Source organism: Salminus brasiliensis, chromosome 2, assembly GCF_030463535.1.
Source record: "Salminus brasiliensis chromosome 2, fSalBra1.hap2, whole genome shotgun sequence".
NCBI lineage: Eukaryota > Metazoa > Chordata > Actinopteri > Characiformes > Bryconidae > Salminus > Salminus brasiliensis.
Genome location: NC_132879.1, coordinates 49,708,531 through 49,730,679, shown reverse-complemented (window position 1 = coordinate 49,730,679; position 22,149 = coordinate 49,708,531). Strand labels below are relative to the sequence as shown.

General features: G+C 38.0%; 1 protein-coding gene across 1 annotated transcript in view; it reads left to right on the top strand.

Moving 5' to 3' along the window:
* The window catches only part of LOC140549724 (uncharacterized), a 178,880-nt gene extending 164,772 nt beyond the window's left edge, over window positions 1–14,108 (top strand). Inside the window, 16 exon segments of the mRNA XM_072673469.1 lie at window positions 90–398; window positions 776–1,078; window positions 6,406–6,720; window positions 6,903–7,226; window positions 7,500–7,814; window positions 8,734–9,039; window positions 9,437–9,745; window positions 10,547–10,705; window positions 10,835–10,924; window positions 11,695–11,757; window positions 12,036–12,098; window positions 12,671–12,733; window positions 12,838–12,900; window positions 13,517–13,579; window positions 13,691–13,762; window positions 14,059–14,108. Coding sequence (XP_072529570.1) covers window positions 90–398; window positions 776–1,078; window positions 6,406–6,720; window positions 6,903–7,226; window positions 7,500–7,814; window positions 8,734–9,039; window positions 9,437–9,745; window positions 10,547–10,705; window positions 10,835–10,924; window positions 11,695–11,757; window positions 12,036–12,098; window positions 12,671–12,733; window positions 12,838–12,900; window positions 13,517–13,579; window positions 13,691–13,762; window positions 14,059–14,108 — 2,867 coding nt within the window.
* The last annotated feature ends 8,041 nt before the right edge of the window (window positions 14,109–22,149 follow it).

Here is a 22,149-nt window from a genome sequence, read left to right as displayed (position 1 = left end):
AACAGTCAGAAGTTATTGCTATCTCAACCTGTAGACGGATGTCCAGTTTTTTGCAATCCTCTGTATATGCATCTCCCTCCCTCTTACAGGCAGTGTGAGGTTGGTGGATGGTGGCAGTCGCTGTGCTGGGAGAGTGGAGGTTCTTCATAGAGGACAGAGGGGAACAGTGTGTGATGATAACTGGGATGTGAGAGATGCTGCAGTGGTGTGTAGAGAGCTGGGCTGTGGAGAGGCTGTAGATGCTCTGAGTGAAGCTCACTTTGGATCAGGATCAGGACCAATCTGGATGGATGATGTGGACTGTAGTGGATCAGAGTCTACACTGAAGAACTGTAGATAAGCAGGATGGGGTAAACATAACTGTAATCACTCTACAGATGCTGGAGTCATCTGCTCAGGTAAGTTCATTTAAACAGGGGTTATACAGTGTCCAGCACAGTTTAGTGATTTTCCTGCTAAACCCACCCTGATTCGACTTATCAACTACCAAGCTAAATTAGTGTGTTAAAGCAGAGCAGACACCAAACTGCTGCACACTGGAACTCCACAATTAGCAAGTCTGTTATTCTGATCCACTTTCATGAATTTAATCTTACTTGAATGTACAACTTCTTTAGAAACCCAATAGCTACAGATTTGTAAATATATGTATTTTTCCAATGTTTTATTATTAATGTTTTCCAAGATATTAAGGAACCATGCATTGTCTAATATATTTTCAAGATCATTATATTAAACATCATTAAGCCTTATTGTTAAATAATATCTCTTTTAGGAGTCAGGCTTGTTAATGGTTCTCGCTGCTCTGGGAGAGTAGAGGTTCTTCATGGAGAGACCTGGGTCACAGTGTGTGATGCTGGCTTTGACCAGCAGGATGCAGAGGTTGTGTGTCGAGAGCTGGGCTGTGGGCTTCCTGTGGAGGTGCTGGGAACAGCTGCTTTTGGCAGAGGGGAGGGTCAGGTGTGGTCAGAGGAGCTTCAGTGTAGAGGCAACGAATCTCAGATTCACTTCTGTCCAACATCATCTTCACTCAAACACAGCTGCTCCCATGATAATGATGTGGGACTGCTGTGTTCTGGTAGGAGCTACAATTTCATAATTAATCTTATTTTTGCTAATAGATATATTTAGATTATATGTGTAGTTTTACATTTTTTGAAATTCAATGTTCATAATTATAATTATGTGGACATATCTCTCTCTCTCTGTTATTCATTTTTTCCAAAGGCAATTTCACTTTGTATCATTTTAAGGCTATTGAAAGGCTAATTATTTGTTTTTAATTATTCTCTCTCTCTGTCTTACTTGCTATGGTACAGACAGTGTGAGGTTGGTGGATGGTGGCAGTCACTGTGCTGGGAGAGTGGAGGTTCTTCATAGAGGACAGTGGGGAACAGTGTGTGGTGATTACTGGAATTTGAGAGATGCTGCAGTGGTGTGTAGAGAGCTGGGCTGTGGAGAGGCTGTAGATGTACTGAGTGAAGGTTACTTTGGATCTGGATCAGGACCAATCTGGATGGATGATGTGGGCTGTAGTGGATCAGAGTCTACACTGAAGAACTGTAGATCAGCAGGATGGGGTAAACATAACTGTGATCATTCTAAAGATGCTGGAGTCATCTGTTCAGGTAAATTGTACAACTTTGGGGAAGATTTCACATTTTCTATTGCTTAGGATTAAACTCAAATTGTCGATAACACGTGAATAGGCTCATATCATTAATCCACAATAAAGTCTTACATGTGGCTCTCAAAAAACACTCTTGCAAGTGTAAAATTTAGTGTGGCTGGTTCTGGTTCTTTTGACTTTGGCTGGTGGTGGTGGTGGTGACTGTTGTCATCATTAACTTATAAGGAGCATAAAATTACACTTATAACATAAGCTCTTATTATACTAGACTCTTATTATATTGACTACGCTTGCCACAGTGGGTGGTATATTAGCATGGGAAGGGAGTCATCATAGTATTGTACCCATTCTGGAAATGTACTTGTGGATGAATATAATGTAACAGTTTTGACTGGTCTGGCTGCGGGGACTCATTACATATCCTTAAATTTATCTTTTTTTTCTTGTGATAAATATTTTAGAAGTCAGGCTGGTTGGTGGTTCTTACTGCTCTGGGAGAGTGGAGGTGCTTCACAATAAGACCTGGGTCACAGTGTGTGATGCTGGCTTTGACCAGCAGGATGCAGAGGTTGTGTGTCGAGAGCTGGGCTGTGGGCTTCCTGTGGAGGTGCTGGGAGCAGCTGCTTTTGGCAGAGGGGAGGGTCAGGTGTGGTCAGAGGAGCTTCAGTGTAGAGGCAACGAATCTCAGCTTTACTTCTGTCCAACATCATCTTCACTCAAACACAACTGTTCCCATGATAATGATGTGGGACTGGTGTGTTCTGGTAAGTTGTTTGTTTATTTGTTTGTTGATTTGCTTGTTTTTACAATAAATATAAAATGTTCACACTTTATAAAATATTTAATAAAGTCAATTTCTCATTTAGTCTCATCATCTGCCCCCTTTCTCTTTCTTTTCTCTCTTTATTTTCTCTCTCTTTCTCTTTCTATCACACAGACAGTATGAGGCTCATGGATGGTGGAAGTCGCTGTGCTGGGAGAGTAGAAGTTCTTCACAGAGGACAGTGGGGAACTGTGTGTGGTGTCGGTTGGAATGAAATGGCGGCTGCAGTTGTGTGTAGAAAGCTGAACTGTGGAGAGGTACTTAGTTTTGGTGCAGATACACCAGGATCTGGACCAATCTGGATGAGTAATGTGAAGTGCAGTGGATCAGAGTCTTCACTGAAGAACTGTGGATCACTGGGATTGGGTAAACATAGCTGTAATCATATGTGGGATACTGAAGTCATCTGTTCAGGTAAGCTTCAATCTACTGTAATATACAATGTATTACTTGTATTGTATTTGGTTGTGAAGTGGTTGAGAATGTTATTTTGTTTTGAGAGGTTTCTTTTATTTCCTTATAGTTAACATCCAGCATGTGATTCCCATGGTTCAGGTAAATTAAATAGTTATTAGGTCATTATTATGCAGCTTCAATAATGAATATAAAACAATTTTATCAGTTTCTGAAAAGACTAGAAAAACTAGACTAATATAAAAAAGTTAAAATACATTTGTACATTAAGGCTGACCTTAATTTGTAATGTCACCCAAGAGGGAATGAGTCCACTTGAAGAAACACACATCTCTTAAACAAGGCAATGTTACCCCTAACAAACTCTTCAAAACAACTCCTGTCTTCATGTCTTCTTGGTGGAAAATTGTAGTGCCACAACAGTTTGTGTACAACATCAGTTTTATCATAGTACATATGTAGCGTCAAAACAAACAAAATATAGTAAAGAAAACATGTTATGTTAATTATGTTGGTTAAAAAAAACATGTCAAACAAAAAACATTTAAATATATACTATTGTATGTTATTCTCAACATGTATTGCTGCACAATAAAGAACTCACAAATCACAATGCAGCATAAATTGTGAGCTCTAAAGCAAGCTAAGAATTATTTCTTATTTTCTAAATGGTCGAGTCATTGATTATATTACTGGAGTACTAATGGTTCAATTAGTTATGACCAAAATTAATGGGCACTGTTTGGGATTTTCACCCAGGACTGTAAAATAACTGGTTGTTGTGTTTTGGTTACAAATTAAATTTAGTCTCAACTCAGAAGGCAGTTCTTTCACCCAGGAACCCTTTTTTTTTGTAAACACCCACACAAGAGATGTCAGTTTAAAATTAATCAAATTTTATTGAATAAACATGTAATGATGAGAGAGAGAATGTCAGATTCACAGCATTGGAGGTAGAAATGACTTTAGCGTAACACTAATCTAAAAAAAAAAAGGACAATGACTGTTTTTATTCTGTGGACAAGTACTGGTATTTATTAGAACCTGATTGTTCTTACTAATCGCTGTTTAACAAAAGTAACGTGATTGGTGTGCAAGATTTAACAATCTGAATATAACGTTTTTGTTCAAGTTAAACTGTAGGAACCAGAGATTTGCATGTAAAGCTGACCACCTTAGTTTGCCCCAGGGTCTGGAGCTTTAAAGAGGGTCATGAAGGCCGTCTCTCAGTGGAATGTCCAGTCGAGAATAGGCTTCCAGGTGTCCAGTGCTCTCTGAAAGAGAAGGTGTCTGTGTCAGCAGGTTGGGGTGGATGTCTGGTTTAACTCACAAACAACCTGAAATGTTTTTTAAATGTGATCTGGTCCTCTCTCAACACAACCCAATCATTTAATGTCTTCTAACTTTTGTGTTTGTGGTCAGGTGTTATAGGAGTTATATAATGGTTTTTCAGCAAGTAACAGTCGTGAAAAGGTCAAACTGTGAAGGATGCACCAGTACAAGAGTTAAAACTAAGATTTCCTGCAGATTGAAATTTCCTCACACTGCTGACATAAGCTGATCAGTCACTGGTGTGAGCATCTATAAATGGTATAATATATCTTATAATTGTACTGCTTTGTTAAAAATCATTTATCATTTATCTTGTCTGTGAAAAAGGCCTAAACTATTAATAATATTACTTACAAAATATTACTGTGTACTTTGCTACCACCATCACTAATGTTCTCCTCATTACAAAGAATTCCTGTAGAAATCACTGCAAACCGATGAGTAAATAAAAACTAACTAGCAACCTGTTAGACTGAACCAAAAATACATTATTGGGGGCAAGACTAGACTGCCAATATGAGGGGCTTAGCCTTAGCCCTCCAGTCACTACACAGCAAGTGTTGCTGCTGACATTTTGATGAATGATTCAACAGTTATTTGGAAATAAGGATTTGGATCCTGTTATAGTTGCTCAAGCCTGCTTATTTATGTTGTATTAAACATATTGCTTATATCTTATATCATATATCTCAGACCTTGAGCTGCACCATGATGAACATTTTTACATCAAGTGTTAAAGGTCTTAATGTTTTGGCTTGTGATGACAGACTCTTGTCAGATTGACATATCTGTCATATTCACTCCTTTAAAATAGTCCAATGTGTTTGTGTGTGTACTCTTTCTGTTATTGGAAACATTACCCTAAAGATAACTAAACATTAACAATTCAATATTAAACTTGATCCATATTCAGGGTAGAGTTTGACAGTGAGTGTGAGAGAGTTTTGTTAACACGCTTTTTCAAAAGTGGATTTCAGTATTACATTTCTTTTTCTTTTTAACAATATACCAGTTCACCTAAAAATTTTATATTGTAAAAATCATTTGTAATTTGATGCAAAACCATCACATATTTCAGATTTATTACATTTAAAGTTACATTTTTCAAGACTTTTCTTTTGTTGATACGGCCATTTTTCCAAACTCAAAATTAAATCTACCTCTGAAAGGAGAATTACATTATGAATGCAACATTAATGGGTGTTAATCCATCACTGACAATATGCAACCCCTTATCAATTCAGAATACGCACTTTATTGAACACTGCATGTTAACCTACAAGTAGCTTAGGAAATGATGTATCTTCCTCTGAACATTGTATTACTTGTACTAGATCATTTCAGGAAATTAAAATATATCATGAATTATTTTTGTTCAGAATATAATTAAAAAAGCTAAACAGTCATATTTTATATTCCTTACATTTAAAGTGACACATTTTTTGTTTTATTATTAAATCCGAAGAAATATTATATTCTTACCAAGAAAAATAAATAAACAAATAAAAAGCTTAAATATATGTAATTATGTGTGTAATAAATATAAAATATTACCTTTTAAATCAAATTGTGATAATGAATAAACTTTTTTATGATATAATAAGTTCCTGAGGTGCACACATATATATTGTTGTATTTTAATGAGGTTACACTACACACAGGTCACAGAATGTCCAGACTTGTGGATGGTCCTCATCTGTGCTCTGGAAGAGTAGAGGTGTTTTATGGAGAGACCTGGGTCACAGTGTGTGATGCTGACTTTGACCAGCAGGATGCAGAGGTTGTGTGTCGAGAGCTGGGCTGTGGGCTTCCTGTGGAGGTGCTGGGAGCAGCTGCTTTTGGCAGAGGGGAGGGTCAGTTGTGGTCAGAGGAGCTTCAGTGTAGAGGCAACGAATATGACATTACTCTCTGTCCAATATCATCTTCACTCAATCACCACTGCTTTCATGACAGTGATGTGGGACTCATATGTGCTGGTAAGAACTACATGTTTTGTAGTTTTTATGTTTTGACTCCATGTGTGCTGGTAAAGCATAAAATCTCATATTACTTACTTACATCTCATTACATAAGACAGACAATTTCCTGGATAGGCAGTACAGGTAGACCTGGACCACACGCAGCTTAATTCCGGGCCAGGAAATCTGTCTCAAATGTAATACCTGCATTCCTGTTTACCTGCTCTTTTAATAATCTGTGGTTTCAGGTCACACTCAGGCTCAACTGATGAACGGCTCAGACTCCTGTTCTGGTCGAGTGGAGCTCCAGTACCTCAGTGATTGGGGCACAGTGTGTGATGTAAGCTGGGATATGAGAGCTGCCAGTGTCCTCTGTGGTCAGCTGAAGTGTGGGAGTGCTGTGGCTGTGTTGGGATCAGACTGGTTTGGGGAGGGGAGTGGCCGGATCTGGGCTGATGTGTTTGATTGTCAGGGGAAAGAAACACACCTGTCAAAATGTCCCATTTCATCATGGAGTCGAACTGCATGCTCTCATAAACAGGATGTTGGAGTCATCTGCAGTGGTAAGCTTTCTGAATCTTATTGGTAATGCTTTCTCAACTACTGGGACATGGGCAAGTGGTGCATGAATGATCTTTTTTTTATCATAAGAAAGGTTGAATTGGAAAATTGTTCTTTAGAAAATGCAAAAACAAATGACTGCAAGTACAATCCTGAATTTAAAGTATTTTTGTTGTATCTTCAGGTTCCTCTCTGGCGTCTCATGAGGGGCGAGTGCAGTTGTCTGGAGGGATGGAGTGTGAGGGGGAGGTGGAGGTTTACTTCAGGCAGGACTGGAGGAGAGTTCTGCTGGACTCCTGGAGTGAGTCTGAGGCCTCTGTGGTCTGCAGACAGCTGGACTGTGGCTCTGTACTCAGCATCTCCAGCTCCTCTCCATCCAGTTCTGAACACAGCTACATGTGTGTGACGGGTTTCAACTGTTCTGGGAGTGAAGCTCATCTGGGGAACTGCAGCAGTGCACAAGCAGTCAACTGCAGCTCCAGAGAACAGCTGTACATCTCCTGCTCTGGTAAAAATATTGGAATCATTTAGAATAATTTAGTTGTTAATATAGCAGACAGTATTACACCTATACAGAACAGAGTGACAGATTAGAGGAACAGTCAACAGTAAGTGTGTTGATCAGGTTTTAAGGGCACAGTACACCTGTCCAAACAACCGTGTCTTTATACATATATAATATTTCATGTGTGTGTATCATCATAGAAATGAATAATATTTTGGGGATAATAATTTTATTATTATAAGTCATGCTCAGTAAATTGTTTTCTCTGAATTGTAGCTCGTAGCTCCATCAGGCTGGTTGGTTCTGGAGGAGACTGTGCAGGAAGGCTGGAGGTTTTCCACAGTGGCTCATGGGGGACAGTGAGTGATGACTTGTGGGATATTGAGGATGCACAGGTGGTCTGCAGACAGCTGCAGTGTGGAGTGGCCCTCAGTGCTCTGGTACCAGCTCGGTTTGGAGCTGGAACTGGACCCATATGGCTGAATGAGGTGGAGTGTGAGGGGAACGAGACGTCTCTGTGGAACTGCAGATATCAGCTGTGTGGAGAGGGTGAATGTGGACACAAGGATGATGTTGGAGTCGTGTGCTCAGGTAACATTTGATGACTGCTGCTATTTATAATATGTTCAGTTGTTAAAGTGTGTGGTACAGCTTTTATGCCAATTGCCTTCTGGCTTGTCATTGCAATCTTTAGTAAACTGTAGACAGTTTTATTTGGAGAGCAACGGCTTTGTCTTTGCAACCCTGACATACACACCACTGTTGTTCAGTGATCTCCATGAACATTAACATTAGCCAACGTGAGATTGGCATGACCTTTGTTGGTTAACCATAATAATGGTAATGATGGTCTTAGGTCTTAAGGGTGTTGAATAATAGTCTGACTGTGGACTGTTGGAGTCCAAACCCTTTTTGACTTACCTTTTCCAGTCTGATGAGCATCAACACCTCATCTGAGGTCTTCACCAATCTTCTTTGTTCTTGCATTGTGTTGTAAAGATCTGACTTTAATTGATCCCTTTTCTTTATAAAAAACAGGGCACCCACTTAAACTTAATTATTATCCCATTGATTAAAATCATCTGACTCTGATTAAATCTTCTGTTAATCCTAGTGGATCACATACTTTAAAGTTTGGATATTATTAATTAAATATTGGATACAATTTTAATATATTATTGAATCATTTTGGATCATTTCTTTCAATAAATGAATGGCGGAGTCTAATATTTTGTTTGCTTCTTATCTACTTTTTAGGAAATCTTTTGGCATATCTTTATCAGCAATGAGTGCAACTTAGAGTAGCTGAATTCATTTATTAGTACGAGTGTCCACAAACATTTGGACATACAGGGTATATCAAGCCAGGTTGAGCTTAGGGTAAGGAGATGTAAAACAATTATGATAGCTAAGTGGCTAGTTTTCAGATATCTTCCAAATAGTTCTAGATAGTTTAGATCGTTTCCAAATACCTGCAAGACTTAATTATTAAACACCTTTCTCCCACCAGAGTTTAAAGAGATCAGACTCACTGAGGGCTGTGAGGGGAATCTGGAGGTGTTCTACAATGGAACCTGGGGGAATGTGTGTGTGACAGGCATAGATGAAGAAGCAGCAAGTCTGATCTGTCGAGATCTAAACTGTGGAAGAACTGGGAGTGAGAAGGCTACTAAAGCAAGAGTGGAATCAGCTCCTAACTGGCTGGATGAAGTGAAATGTAGGAAACATGACTCCTCTCTGTGGCAGTGTCCATCAACCCCCTGGGGACAGAACAAGTGTGATAATACTGATGAGGCGGCTCACATTACCTGCTCAGGTAGAGACTTTCTCTTTCTTGGAGATGGACAAACATATTTTCATTTTGAAAGCAGACATTAGGAGTATTGCAGGATTGAAGAATATTGAATATTTGAAAGCCTGATGTTGAGCTCAGTTTGATATTAATACAGTATTGTTTTCATATTCACAGGAGAGAATAAACAGCACACACTGGAAAACCATCTGAAATTCTCCTTATTTCCACACCTGAACCAGCGCTCAAGTAGGGAGGCATTCTGTTTACTGCTTGAACTATTAAAATATTGATCAGAAGTTAATAAACCCAGATAACTCACACATTCTTAATTGTTTTGACAAATCAATCTCATCTAAACTTCCCTTTTATGAGTTGATATGTTAAAATGGTGTGTGTGTGTGTGTGTGTGTGTGTTTAGATCACCTGCCTCTCAGGCTGAAGGGAGGAGAGGGAAGCTGTTCTGGGAGGCTGGAGGTGTATCATAATGCTGAGTGGGGGTCCGTCTGCGATGATCTGTGGGACATCAAAGATACTGAGGTGGTCTGCAAGCAGCTTGGCTGTGGTCCAGCACAGAGAGCTGGTGGGAGTGCTGCCTTTGGTGCTGGTGAAGGAACTGTCTGGCTGAACAGAGTGAAGTGTAGAGGGAATGAGCTTCACCTGTGGGACTGTCCTCATTCCCTGAAGAGACACACTGACTGCTCCCACAGAGCTGAGGTCAGCTGTGCAGGTCAGAGGATTATTTGTTATGCTGGTGTTAACTTCTCTGTGTTATATTCATCAGTGTTCTCTGATTGGATACTTTTGGGAAAGACACCTATATTCTTTGCACTGAATTAATTCACTTTAAGCTTGTGGGACAAAGCTATTGCAGAACCGTGCAGTGACAGCACCAATGCTCCTGTACCTTCTGCCAGATGGCAGCAGTGAAAAAAGTCAATGTGAGGGAAGAGTGGGGTCCTTCACAATGCTGATGACCTTACGGGTGCAGCGTGTGGTGTGAATGTCTGTGACAGAGGGGAGAGAGACCCCTAAGATCTTCTCAGCTCTCCTCACTATCTTCTTAGTTCTTAACACCTCACCTTAGTTTAAACTGCTGTGATTTTACTCTTTATCTCAGTCCACATTCTTCCATCACTTCAGTGACTTTTCTACATTGTTTTTGATTGTCCAGAAATGCTGCTGTAAGGTTTATTGTCTAGGTGTGGCTGAAATCACACATTTCCCAACTGTAGGGGGAGCCCAGGAGCAAGAAATACCCATTTTCACTCAATTCTGAATTAATCTCTCTCTCTCTCTCTCTCTCTCTCTCTCTCTCTCTCTCTCTCTCTCTCTCTTTCTCTCTCTCTCTCTTTTCTTACCTCTTTTGCCTGAGCATTTTACTTTTACTTTTTTACAGACATATTTGTGACTGAAACAACCACAACTGTCATCACTGGTACTCCTTTTATTCCTTTAATTGATCTTTCTACAGATCTCTAAATACAATGTGATGTTCCACTGAGTTTTTACTCTTTATGTATATTTCCAGCACATCTGACTGAGAAGCAGACAATCTCTCCTTCACAAATTCCATCCTCACATTATCCCTACGCCTATCCAGTGTCTCTCCTGGTGCTGGGAATGTTGCTCTCCCTGGCCTTAGTGCTTCTGGTTGTGCTGTTTAACCAGAACAGAGTGTTCAGGAGAGGTAGGGAGATTCAGAGATCATCTACAATCCACTTTCTGTACATTCTCTAAACATCATCAGTCCTTCAGTCTGTCATCAGTCTTCTCTTCTACTGAACTGACTCCATGTTTCTCTCTGTCTCTCTCACAGTGCTCTCTAAGAGGAGGCAGAAGACTCTGTCTGAGCCAGTCTATGAGGAGATTGACCATAAACATGTCAATAAAAGATTTACTGAAAGGGGTAAATAATATGTGGAGTGTTCTACTGGAGGCTGTCCATAGTTGCTCACAATATGGGAAGTGGAGCTAATGTTAGCTGGCATGTAGAAATAATTGTGTTTAAATGGCTGTAAATAACTACATGCCTTAAAGCAGCTGTAGCATTTTACCTTATCTTACATCATTTTGATGCTCCACTGACTGTAATATGGAGAATAGCATCTCTGTCATTGCCTCTCCAGACCAATTCTTCATAATACTGCTTAAAAATTCCTTTAATAAAATAGTTAATAACAGAAGTGTAGTAGAGTGTAGTAATCTGGAGAGAATCTAGACACGTTCTTTACTGTTTACTGAGTTTTGGATTTCTGTCTCTTTTTTTTCAGTTTCATCCACCATTATAGATTAAGACGAGACTAGAATTTAATATTGGTTTCATCTGTTCAAAGAATCGTGTTCTTGATTCTTGCCTTTTTTTGTCACAGACCTTTTTTTCTAGTCCAATCTGACCTTCCTATTTTAAGTGTTACCAGTGCATCTTGCCTCTGCCGTGAATAACGAGGGAAAAGGTCATACCTGGCCATGATACTGCTTATCTGTCAGTTCCTTAGTTACGTTTGAGTCTGTGTGAATGGGAAAGTCTCATTCAAAGTGTCATTATGGGAAATGTAGTTTTTGTCGTGGATTTTCAGTTCATCTTGTGATGTGTCAGTCAAAGTGGAATTGTGTTTCCTGTGTGACTTGTCTGGAATTCTGAAGGTTTTCCACGACTGTTCTGCTCTAATGTAACAGGAAACATCCTCTCTGAAGAGCAGAATTCAGGATATGAAAATGTGGAAGAGCAGCTCCTCTCAAGTAAGTCAGCAAAACGTGTTTTATTACTTCTGTGTATTTTTACAGGAGGCTTACCCTAAACATCGATCACATTCCTCAGTAGCTTGTGTTGATTTATCTTCTGTAAGAACATTTTTATGAAAGGATCTTAGATGTGCATTCATGATTTGAATCACAGCTGCTACTGTTGTCAGGCATCTGAGATTATTCACAAAAGCCTCTTTTAGAGGCTTTAGATAAATCAACATTTATTTTAGAAAGAGAAAATGGAGAAGCTCATTCTCTTGATTCTCTTCTAGCAAAGACAGTGGATGAAGAAAAGCCTGATTATTATAATGAGACCACCACCAGTGGACTGAGAAGTAAGTGACTTTATAAACTGATCATTTACATTTAACACATTTAACTGACACTCTTCTCCAGAGTGACTTACAGGTTACTCAGATTACAAAGGTGGGACAATGTAGTGTTTAGAGTCTTGGCCAAGGACTCTTATTGGTATAGCACAGCATAGCCACCCAGACCAGGAACTGACCCTCACTAGCTCACTGGTAGGTACTGGTGTTATCTGTTGTGCTTCGCCAACTTTATGAAATATGTAAATGTTTTTATTTGATTTAGGTGGGGTGGGCACAGAGGACACAAAAGACAACTATGATGATGTCATCACTGCTGGACAGACACCCGATAGATTAGCAAGTGTGTTCCTGTTTGAATATTTAAATGAATATTTGTATGGTTTAATTTATGATACTACAGTGTACAGCTTTACACATTTAACTCTGTGTAATATTAAAGATAAAGAGCAGGAATAGAACTCTTTCTTGTGAAGTACCCAGTTTGTGGTATAATGCATATCTAAATTGGAGTTGGTAATTAGTAAAAATCAAGTCTCTTGTCACTGAGGCTGCCTTTCATTTTTATATTTTGACAGAAAACAAAGTGGAGATCTATGACGATTTGACTCCTGCTGGAGAGAGCCCACACAGTACACCAGGTTTGTCTCATTTAAAATTCGTTGTGAAAAACCATCCATTCAATAATGAAATTATATTTGTTGCTCACTGTCATCAAAACATTTGTCTACATATGTCGGTGCAGTGTGCCCTCCTGAAGGCTATGATGATGTCCTCACTCCTAGGCAGGAGTTAGCAGGTGTAGCAGGTGATGGAGGATACAATGTCTTTATTGAGGTGGAGAGAGATAAAACTAACATTTTTCTTTGCTCACCTTAATAAATAAAAGAAAATGCAATGATTAGAAACTTAGGCTTCCAGCATTAAATTATAGTTAATTGGTGAAATTACTGTCAATTGATGGAAAGCCATGAGGGTGGATGGGGTGGCACTGGCTACCCGATTATCCACTTGTTCAACTTTTTAGATTAGATTAGATCCTTTCAGTCTTCTGGGGAAAGGTGATTCTGAACATAACATATCACATTCTTGGTCATGTGAATTTATTTACAATAATCTCGATATTAGTGTATAGAGGGCATGTTGCATAATAGCCTGGTAACATTATATAGCCTTATCTCACTGTTTTTCACTACTTTACTACTGGAGTAGCCATGGTCTAAAACATGGTGTTTTACAATTATGTCACAATAGAATTTTTCCAGTTAATAAACCTTAGCTAGACAAGGAAAATAGATCTCCACCAACTCTTTCGTGTGAAGTACCTAGTTTGTGGTATAATGAATATCTTAATTGGAGTTGGTGTTTAGTAAAAATCAAGTCTCTTGTCACTGAGGCTACCTTTCATTTTTACATTTTGACAGAAAACAAAGTGGAGATCTACGACGATGTGACTCCTGCTGGAGAGAGCCCACACAGTACACCAGGTCTGACTCTTTTAAAATGGAAAATTAATTGTGAAAAACCATCCATTCAATACTGAAATCATATTTGTTGCTCACTGTCATCAAAACATTTGTCTACATATGTCGGTGCAGTGTACCCTCCTGAGGGCTATGATGATGTCCTCACTCCTAGACAGGAGTTAGGAGGTGTAGCAGGTGATGGAGGTGAGCATACAATGTCTTTATTGAGGTGGAGAGAGATAAAACAAACATTTTTCTGTGCTCACCTTATTGCAGAGTGTTGTTAGTACAATATGGATTTGCATCACTGTAACTCATGATATACATGGATGATTACAGTGTAATGATGATGATGATGGAAATAATGTCATTTATGTGTTTAAAAGGATAGAATTTATTAAATAAAAGAAAATGCAATGATTAGAAACTGAGGCTTCCAGCATTAAATTACATGTTTAAAACATAAAGATTTGTATCTGTTTCTTTTCTGTTACATCCAGACTATGATGATGTGGAAGAGGTGGTGGAGGTGCCTGAGAAGGAGAGATAGACCATCGCCAGAGTCCAACCAGTTTGCTGAGGACATTTTTGTGCCATTTGAAACTAAACCAAAAGTTAAATACTTTTTTACTTTTTTACTTTTTTGTAACCATACTTTTGACTTTTACTGTAGACGTGGGTTTTTTTCATTGTTTTGAACATGTAATAAATATAAGGTAGAAAATGCTTAAACTTCATACATTAGCTTAGATTTTATAGTTTGATGATTTCATTGATTTCATGGTTTGTATAGTTGAAAAAGGCAAATCACTGCAAGTGTACATTTAACATAATCTGCATTTCAGCCAAAGATATTTAAATCAAAACTAACAATAAATGTATCAATTTCCTTTCCACCAATTTCCTACTGAAAATAAATCACCAATCAGAGTTACATTTATTTTTCCTAAAGACAATCACTCAAATGCTGTTTATTAATCAGAAATAAATGCATAAGTTCAAACTATTTGCTATAGAGTTTTTGTCTATGATGGGGTTGAAGTATGTTTTAACTGGCTTATATGAAATGTTATAGATCGCAGTACTTTCAACAATATATAGCAAGTCTGATAATAAAGTGTTAATTTTGACACCAGTTAAAGATGATGTGTTTCACTTCTTTTTGTCTGTCTGACAGATGTTATATATAAAGTATATACATTTCTGCACCATTTAAGGTGGGACGTTAAGTTACAGCCAGAAGCTGGCAAATACCTTAAGCCTTTTGGGTGCAGCAAGGTCAAATCACCTTGTTCTGAATTTAGTGGGAAAACGATGTGTGCTGAGATTATGTGCTGAGCTGGTTACATTCCCAGAAGTACAGTCAACAAAAGAATAACAGCTTCAAAGTCATGCTGATGCGCCACTGACTTATCATAGAAACAATAGCATCTATATTGTTGCTACTTCAGGCTCAGAACACTAACTGCACTGTGTAACTTTAGAGACCCAAAGGAAAAATGTCTTTTCTTATCTTTGTCTGAGGAGAAATAAAGCAGATCTCAGTATAGTTTCTAACCCCCTCCTTAGGAGAAGTGGAGAAGGAAAAGTGGAGCTCAACATCAGCGCTTAACTGTGAGCAGTTTTGGACGCAGCTGAGAAAAGCGTGAGATTTCTCTCTGCTCTGATAGACTGCTGATATATCTCTGTGATGTAGAATAGAGCTTTATAAAAAAGGAGGAGATCTTACACTTGTCTTTTATGAATCTTATTCAGCTGAGACTGAGGTGAGGGCAGTCTGGCCCAAAAGAGGTTAAGCCACCTATGAAACATTATTCTGATCCATTATTGTGGTCCTTTTCCCTTGTCCTTTTTCTTTGTTTTAATAAAGCTTTGGTCCATGCTGCCTGATCATTGGTTGGTTCCTTGGATATTTTGATGGTTCCTTTAATTCCTCTCATTTTCCTCCATTTCAGGGTTAATTTAATGTTGCTAATTACAGATATTGTTACTTTTGTTATGACTATTGTTATTATGGACGCTCTCTTGGTTGATTTTGGAGGGTATTTCCATTTCCAAGTTGCAAAAACATCAATTTATTTTGTGACAATAATAATAATAATTAAAGAAGGAAGGTCATCATGTCACTCTATTATGTCTTTACTCAGACATTTGATGGCAATCAGTAATTCATAATTTAATGAACAAAACTAAACATATTCCAATCCACTACAGTGCTGTTGTTGACACTCTCTTTGCCCAATGACCAACAGGGATACATCTCGCCCTCTGTTTCAATTAAACGTTTTGGTCTAAGGAATTACTTCACCTTTTCCAACTGGTGCCTTGAATTTGATCCTGTCTTTTCAAATTTGCAATACTCTCATTCATAGCAGGTGACAATTAAAAGTAGGAGTGGAGTTTGGATCATATAGATCATGCATACAAAGCTGTCACTGAAATATTTGACTGATTGTTAGGAAACTTTAAAGGTGTGCATTCTTGGGGGCCTTGAGTAATATTCATAATTGTGCCACTGCAACACTAGGTGGTGCTATAATCTTCACATATCTGTTTCTCAGCAACCAGTTATCCTATCAAGATAAAACTGTGATGATGACTTGATATTTAATAAATATGGTCACCTCTGACCAGTCAGCTTTCAGCAGTCATTTGATATGTATAGACTTGTTTAATCACCATGATATTTGATATGTGTGTTCAGGTATGGACTGTATCAGTTGAACGTGAAAAGACTTAAAACGGCCACTGGGGGCACCATTTATGCTCTAACTTCAAATTCTTTCACAGGCTGTTATAACATTTTATTGTATATGTATTTTAAAGAAACAGTAATACTTTACATTAATTTTACAATTTAATTGTAAGTGAATCCTAACTAAGAGCTTGTGTGTGTGTGTGTGTGTGTGTTGGGTGGGGCTTTATCAGTGTATGGATCAGTCTCTGCAGGTGCAGCATTAAAGCTGGAGTGTTTCCTCTCTCTGAAGTCAGTCTCCTGTATGTTGGTGGGTTTCCTACCACACTGCTGCCAGCGTCTCTCCTCACACACACACACACACACACACACACACACACACACACTATTGGATTTAGCACCATCAGCCCAGAAAACCCAGTTCCATTGCTCCAAGCTCAATGTTGGGGGGCTTTATACCCTTAAAGCCAAAATCCAGCATTATGCATGGTGCCAATAGGCTCACGTTAATCTGCTCAGGAGAATCCTATTCTATTGGCAGTTCTGTTCTATGTTACATGAAAAGGGGATGTGTCCAAAATCTATATCTAATAGCACATATGTTTTGAGGGTGGATAGTAACTTAGTAAGCTCTCTCTCTCCCTCTCTCTCTCTCTCTCTCTCTCTCTTTAAAAACAGTGATAAACAATTATGAGTGTTAATTCACAATGTACTAGATAATAATGTACTAGATAATTGTTGAAGGTCGACAATGATGACTTTGAGTTTAGCATTGTGTTTATTGTCTAACAGAGAACAATGTGGAGATCTACGATGATGCCTTGTTTGCTGGAGAGAACTTCACAACAGGTTTGTTTTTCTTGCAAAGCTAAAAAGATGTGTAATAATGATTCATTTATTAATATTGCATTTGTTCATCTATTCCTACAAATATTGTGTATGTATCAGAAAACTATGATGATGTCATCACTGCAGTACAGGATTTAGAAAATGCAGGTATGTCTAAAGCTTACTGAGTTTCTGTACACCTACAAATGTACCTGGTTAGATTAGTTACATATGGTTTGGCAGCACTGTAGACATTTCTACACAAAGAGGAAGTGTTGAGGCAGGATATCCAACAAATACAAACTTTACTGGAAAAACACGAAACACAGCAGGAGAACACAGATGGCTACGTACACCAAAATCAAGTCCAGAAACACATGGGAAACAAATCATTTTACACAGGTGAAGGCTTAATTATTATTCTAATGATTACAACAACAACAACAACAACAACAACAACAACAACAATAATAATAATAATAATAATAATTATTATTATTATTATTATTATTATTATTATTATTATTATAACATTGGGGCTTTAGTCATATCCTACAATACTTTCTGAAGTGGTTAAACTTGTATTTACTAATTATTAATGAATTGTCCTGGGACTCATGGGAATGCTGACCTTGTGTACTTTAGTCCAGACATTTGTGTCATTGTCCTTTCTTCTGATAAGATTATGGTCTGGGTGATGTCAGAGTGGAGAGACTCAACTCAGAAGTTAATGACTAGTGTTTAGAAGACCATCATTCTGCAGCTCAAATAGAGATACTACCTGTACAATTACACCATATCCAGGTTTTAAGCATGATTTTACATTACATTACACAAGATCAAATATTTGCCATATTTTACATATTTTAGACAATCTTAGGAAAAAGAATCATTGACTCATTGACATAATATGATATATCATCTTGCGGGATGATAAAAAATCCTTCTTGAAATGATGACAGGAAAGTGTTTCTCCATTTAAAACAGCACAGAAAGTTTATGTGCAGCCTTGCTCACAAACCAGTGTGAATGCTTACACAAGGTTACGCAGGGAATTGTATTATAATGACTTTGATGATGTACATTTTGGGTATTGTTACATGCAATACCAGATATGATGTCATATATTTTTTGATCATGTTGAAATACTGAGCCATACTTACTTCTGCTCTTCTACTTTCAGACTTTAATATAATGTGATAGAAGTGACTGAGAGCAAGGCATCGGACAGAGACCGTTTAAGCATGTTGAAACTCGAGGATGTTATTACATTTTTTTCACCATATTTTAATTTACAACTTTGTGTTTAGAATGAATTTTATTTTTTACCTCATCACACTCTAAACCACTTTCTTTACTTTTTTCTTAAAGCAGATACATTACTAAAATACTAAATATACTAAATTCATCCTGGTTGTGTAAAATGAATATGTCATAAACATCATCTAACACATCACCCTATGGAGTACACCTTACCTGCATCTTTCTTTAGGAAACTAAATGTTTAATTTTCTGAAACTTGAGAGTATTGCTGAGTCTGAATTCTGTTTCTAAAAGTTCTAAAAGTTCTAAAGTTCTAAAAGTAAAGTTGAATGTCTAGAGAGCAAAACGAAATGCAATTTCAAACTACAAAGTGTACCTGACAGAATAAGCCTCTGATGGAGGAATAGTCTTCTTGTCATGGCTATAATGTGTACTGTTCAACATTGTAAGATACAATATATAAAACAACAGCAACAGTTCTTTGTCACAGTAAGCTGGCCTGCTCAACAGGCTAAAGTGTCCAGTCTAGAGTAACCACAACAAATACACAAAAGAGAGAAGCTACAGACTGAGGACATGGAAGGAGCCTAAAGGGGAGACAAGAACAAAAAGCAAGAACAGAATCACAGAACAGTCAGGAGAAATGTTACACCCCGGGCTACAGCCCTGCAGCCTTATGAGATATTACTATAAAGAAACTGTTTGCACATTTACACTGCAAGTAAACACCAAAGCTGTAAGTGTGTGTGTGTGTGTGTGTGTGTGGTTATCAGTGTATGGATCAGTTCTCTGCAGGAGCAACATTAAAGCTGTATTACAGTGGAGTGTTTCCTGTCTCCTGTATGTTGGTGGGTTTCCTACCACACTGCTGCCAGTGCAACACACACACACACACACACACACACTCCTCTAGAGAGGGAGGTGGAGTTGTGTTGATCAGCGCTGACACATTCACATATCATCCTTTGAAACTTGTGCTCAACATTTTATATAGATACAAACATTGGATTAAGCTCCGACTTGACTATTTATTCTCTCTCTGGGAAAAAGACCCCAATCAGTGCATTAGGCCTCACTGAGCTGATGAACTCAGCTGTTTAAAACTCAAGCATGCACTGTCTGATTTGGGCCATCAGGTAATAGACTTGACATATCATGTTCATAAAAACACAAAATGCTAGATTTGGGTTCAGTCAGCCTCTAGTAGGTGTTAAAAGAATAAAAGAATAAAAGATCAGTGTTCATTAAAACTGGAATTTTTATGATATTTGTACATGTGATACTGTCCTGCAGCCAGTAGCTCCCCTACTTGCCAGGGTTATGCTACTATGTAGAATTATTATTTTTTGTTAATAAAAATGAACTGTTAATGAAGAGGTAAAGCAGTATTATATTATATGGTACTAAATTATGTGTATCTGTGAGCTGGCCTGATAAAATCAGCTAAACTGAATAAATGACAAGTAGATAGAAAAAAAAAAGCATATTAATAAAAAATATTAATAAAAACATAACTTTACAGAAGAAAAAATATATCTTTTTTTTTTTTCATTTTGGAGCATTTATTTTGGTCCACTCGTCAAATTTGAATACCATGTTCACTACCAGTTTTGTTAAAAACTTTAAAATACTGGAAAACTAGAACCACAAGGTCTTGAGTGACAGTGACAAATGAAGGAATAATCTGTATTGTCTTGATAATCAGTGTTTTTAATTATCACCACTGATAGCAAAAACTCCTAAATCTCATCTGAACCTTTTAAAGGAATAGTTTGAGGGAAGAAATCAAGTACGTTCATGATTTATCACTCTGCCCAGATGCAGTCATTTGGTCAAGTTTGGTAATTGATTTGGTAACTGATTTTTGTCCAGTATAGTGTGATGAACCATGGAAATGATCATTCCAATCCAAAGCATGAAAAAGAGACATGCTAGTCTTAGATATATACTGTCACTCTGTAGCACAACAAAAAAAAAAATCTCTCAACCACTTCAGCTCGCTACCATGAGTACCTTAAGTACGTACAGCTCGTTACCTGAGCTCAAGACCGTGAATCTGCTTCGTGAGTGAAGCTAAGTGAGTTAATCTCACTACCATAAATCTGCCCTAAAGGTTCCTATGGTTCAGTCCGTTCCTCAGGTTCAATGAGTCAGCCAGGATCAACGGGTACACAAGATTCAATAAGCTCATAAGGTTCACTTCTATTCACTGAGTCTGTCGATGAGCCCAATAAATTCAATTCGCGGCAACTAGCAGCTAGCACTAGCCCTCCTTAAATATACCAGCCACAGGTGGAACGTATTAATTAAATCGTGAGCACACACATGATGATAACACAAAGTGTCAACATAAAAGTCTGTGTCAATATAAGAGTCCCTTGAAACATGACTTGACCATGACTGTGAACTTGAAAGTCCTCATGAGAGCCTGCGGGCCGCGGCCAGAGACCACCCCGGGGGAAGGCGCGGCGACGCGTCCGTGACAGTAACGGCTTACTGAAGCGCTGCCTTCGCCCCCCACGCCTCCGGGAATCCAGCCCCTGCCTGACCACGTGAATGGGGGTCCCCTCGCCTCTGAAGGCACCGGCAGTGTGTCCCCCAGTATAAAATACTTATCATACATGACTTTAATGTTTTTAAAAAATGTAGTAAAAAGTAGTATGTAAGCTTAGAGGTATTCGTGATACACTAGCTAAGATTATTTTTCTGAGTAAACAGTGAAGCACTTTTGTAAGTCGCTCTGGGTAAGAGCTCAAACACTTAAAATCATTAAAATCTCTATTATTATGATATTATAAAGTCTACAGATAAAGAATCGATAGTGTTTGATTCAGTTCTCTGACCTGAATAACTTTACAACTACATGTTATGTCAGAAATGTAACTCCTTGTCTGGAATTTTGACTTATTCATTCAAAGACTACAGCTTATTGTACAAAGGTCAAAAGGTCAAGCTGAACAAAACTCAGTTAATGTCTTGGAGGAAGACTCCAAATGAATACCTTTAACATATGGACACCTTTTGACAAATTCTAACTCACTTTCACTTGTCTCCTGTATTCCAAAGATGACCATTCACAGACTAGTACCCTAGGGGGCTCCTCTTTACATTACATTTACAAAAGTGAAGCACTGCTAGGCCTACTAGTGAGATTCAGCTTGGACCCCACATATCACTGACCGAGGCCATATTTCATAACTTTTCAACTAGAATTTGATCCTATTGACTCTTTTACTCAATATGGTCTCCGACTATCAATCAGTTATTGCAACTATGGTATTTTTAATTTATATTGCTAACTCATTAGCATCTCAAAATTATAATCACATGTATATATTGAGACTAAGATTTGCTAGCTGTGGCTCTAAAAGGTGCACTAAAGCACTCAGAAACACTTAACATTTCCACCACGATATTCTGAAGTCTACAGAAAACAAATCTGATCTGAATTACTTTGAAAATACATGTTGTGTCAGAAATTCTTGGGCTTACTATACAAAGGTCAAAAGGTCAATCTGAATAAAAGTTGTTGACCACCTTGGATGACGGTTCCTGATCAATAATCATAATCATATGCACACCTTTTGACAAGTTTAACTTACTTTTACTTCTCTCCTGTATTCCAATGAGTCCTATTAGGGGTGTATTGGGCCTCATTTTGGCATGTATATCACAGGATTTAACTGTTTACATCCAAACAACACTGCAAATACAATCACATCAGAAACTTAACTATGAGTTATGTGTTTCTCACATCTCTGTTGACAATCAATAGACAGTTCTACCACCCTGAGTTAATCAACAC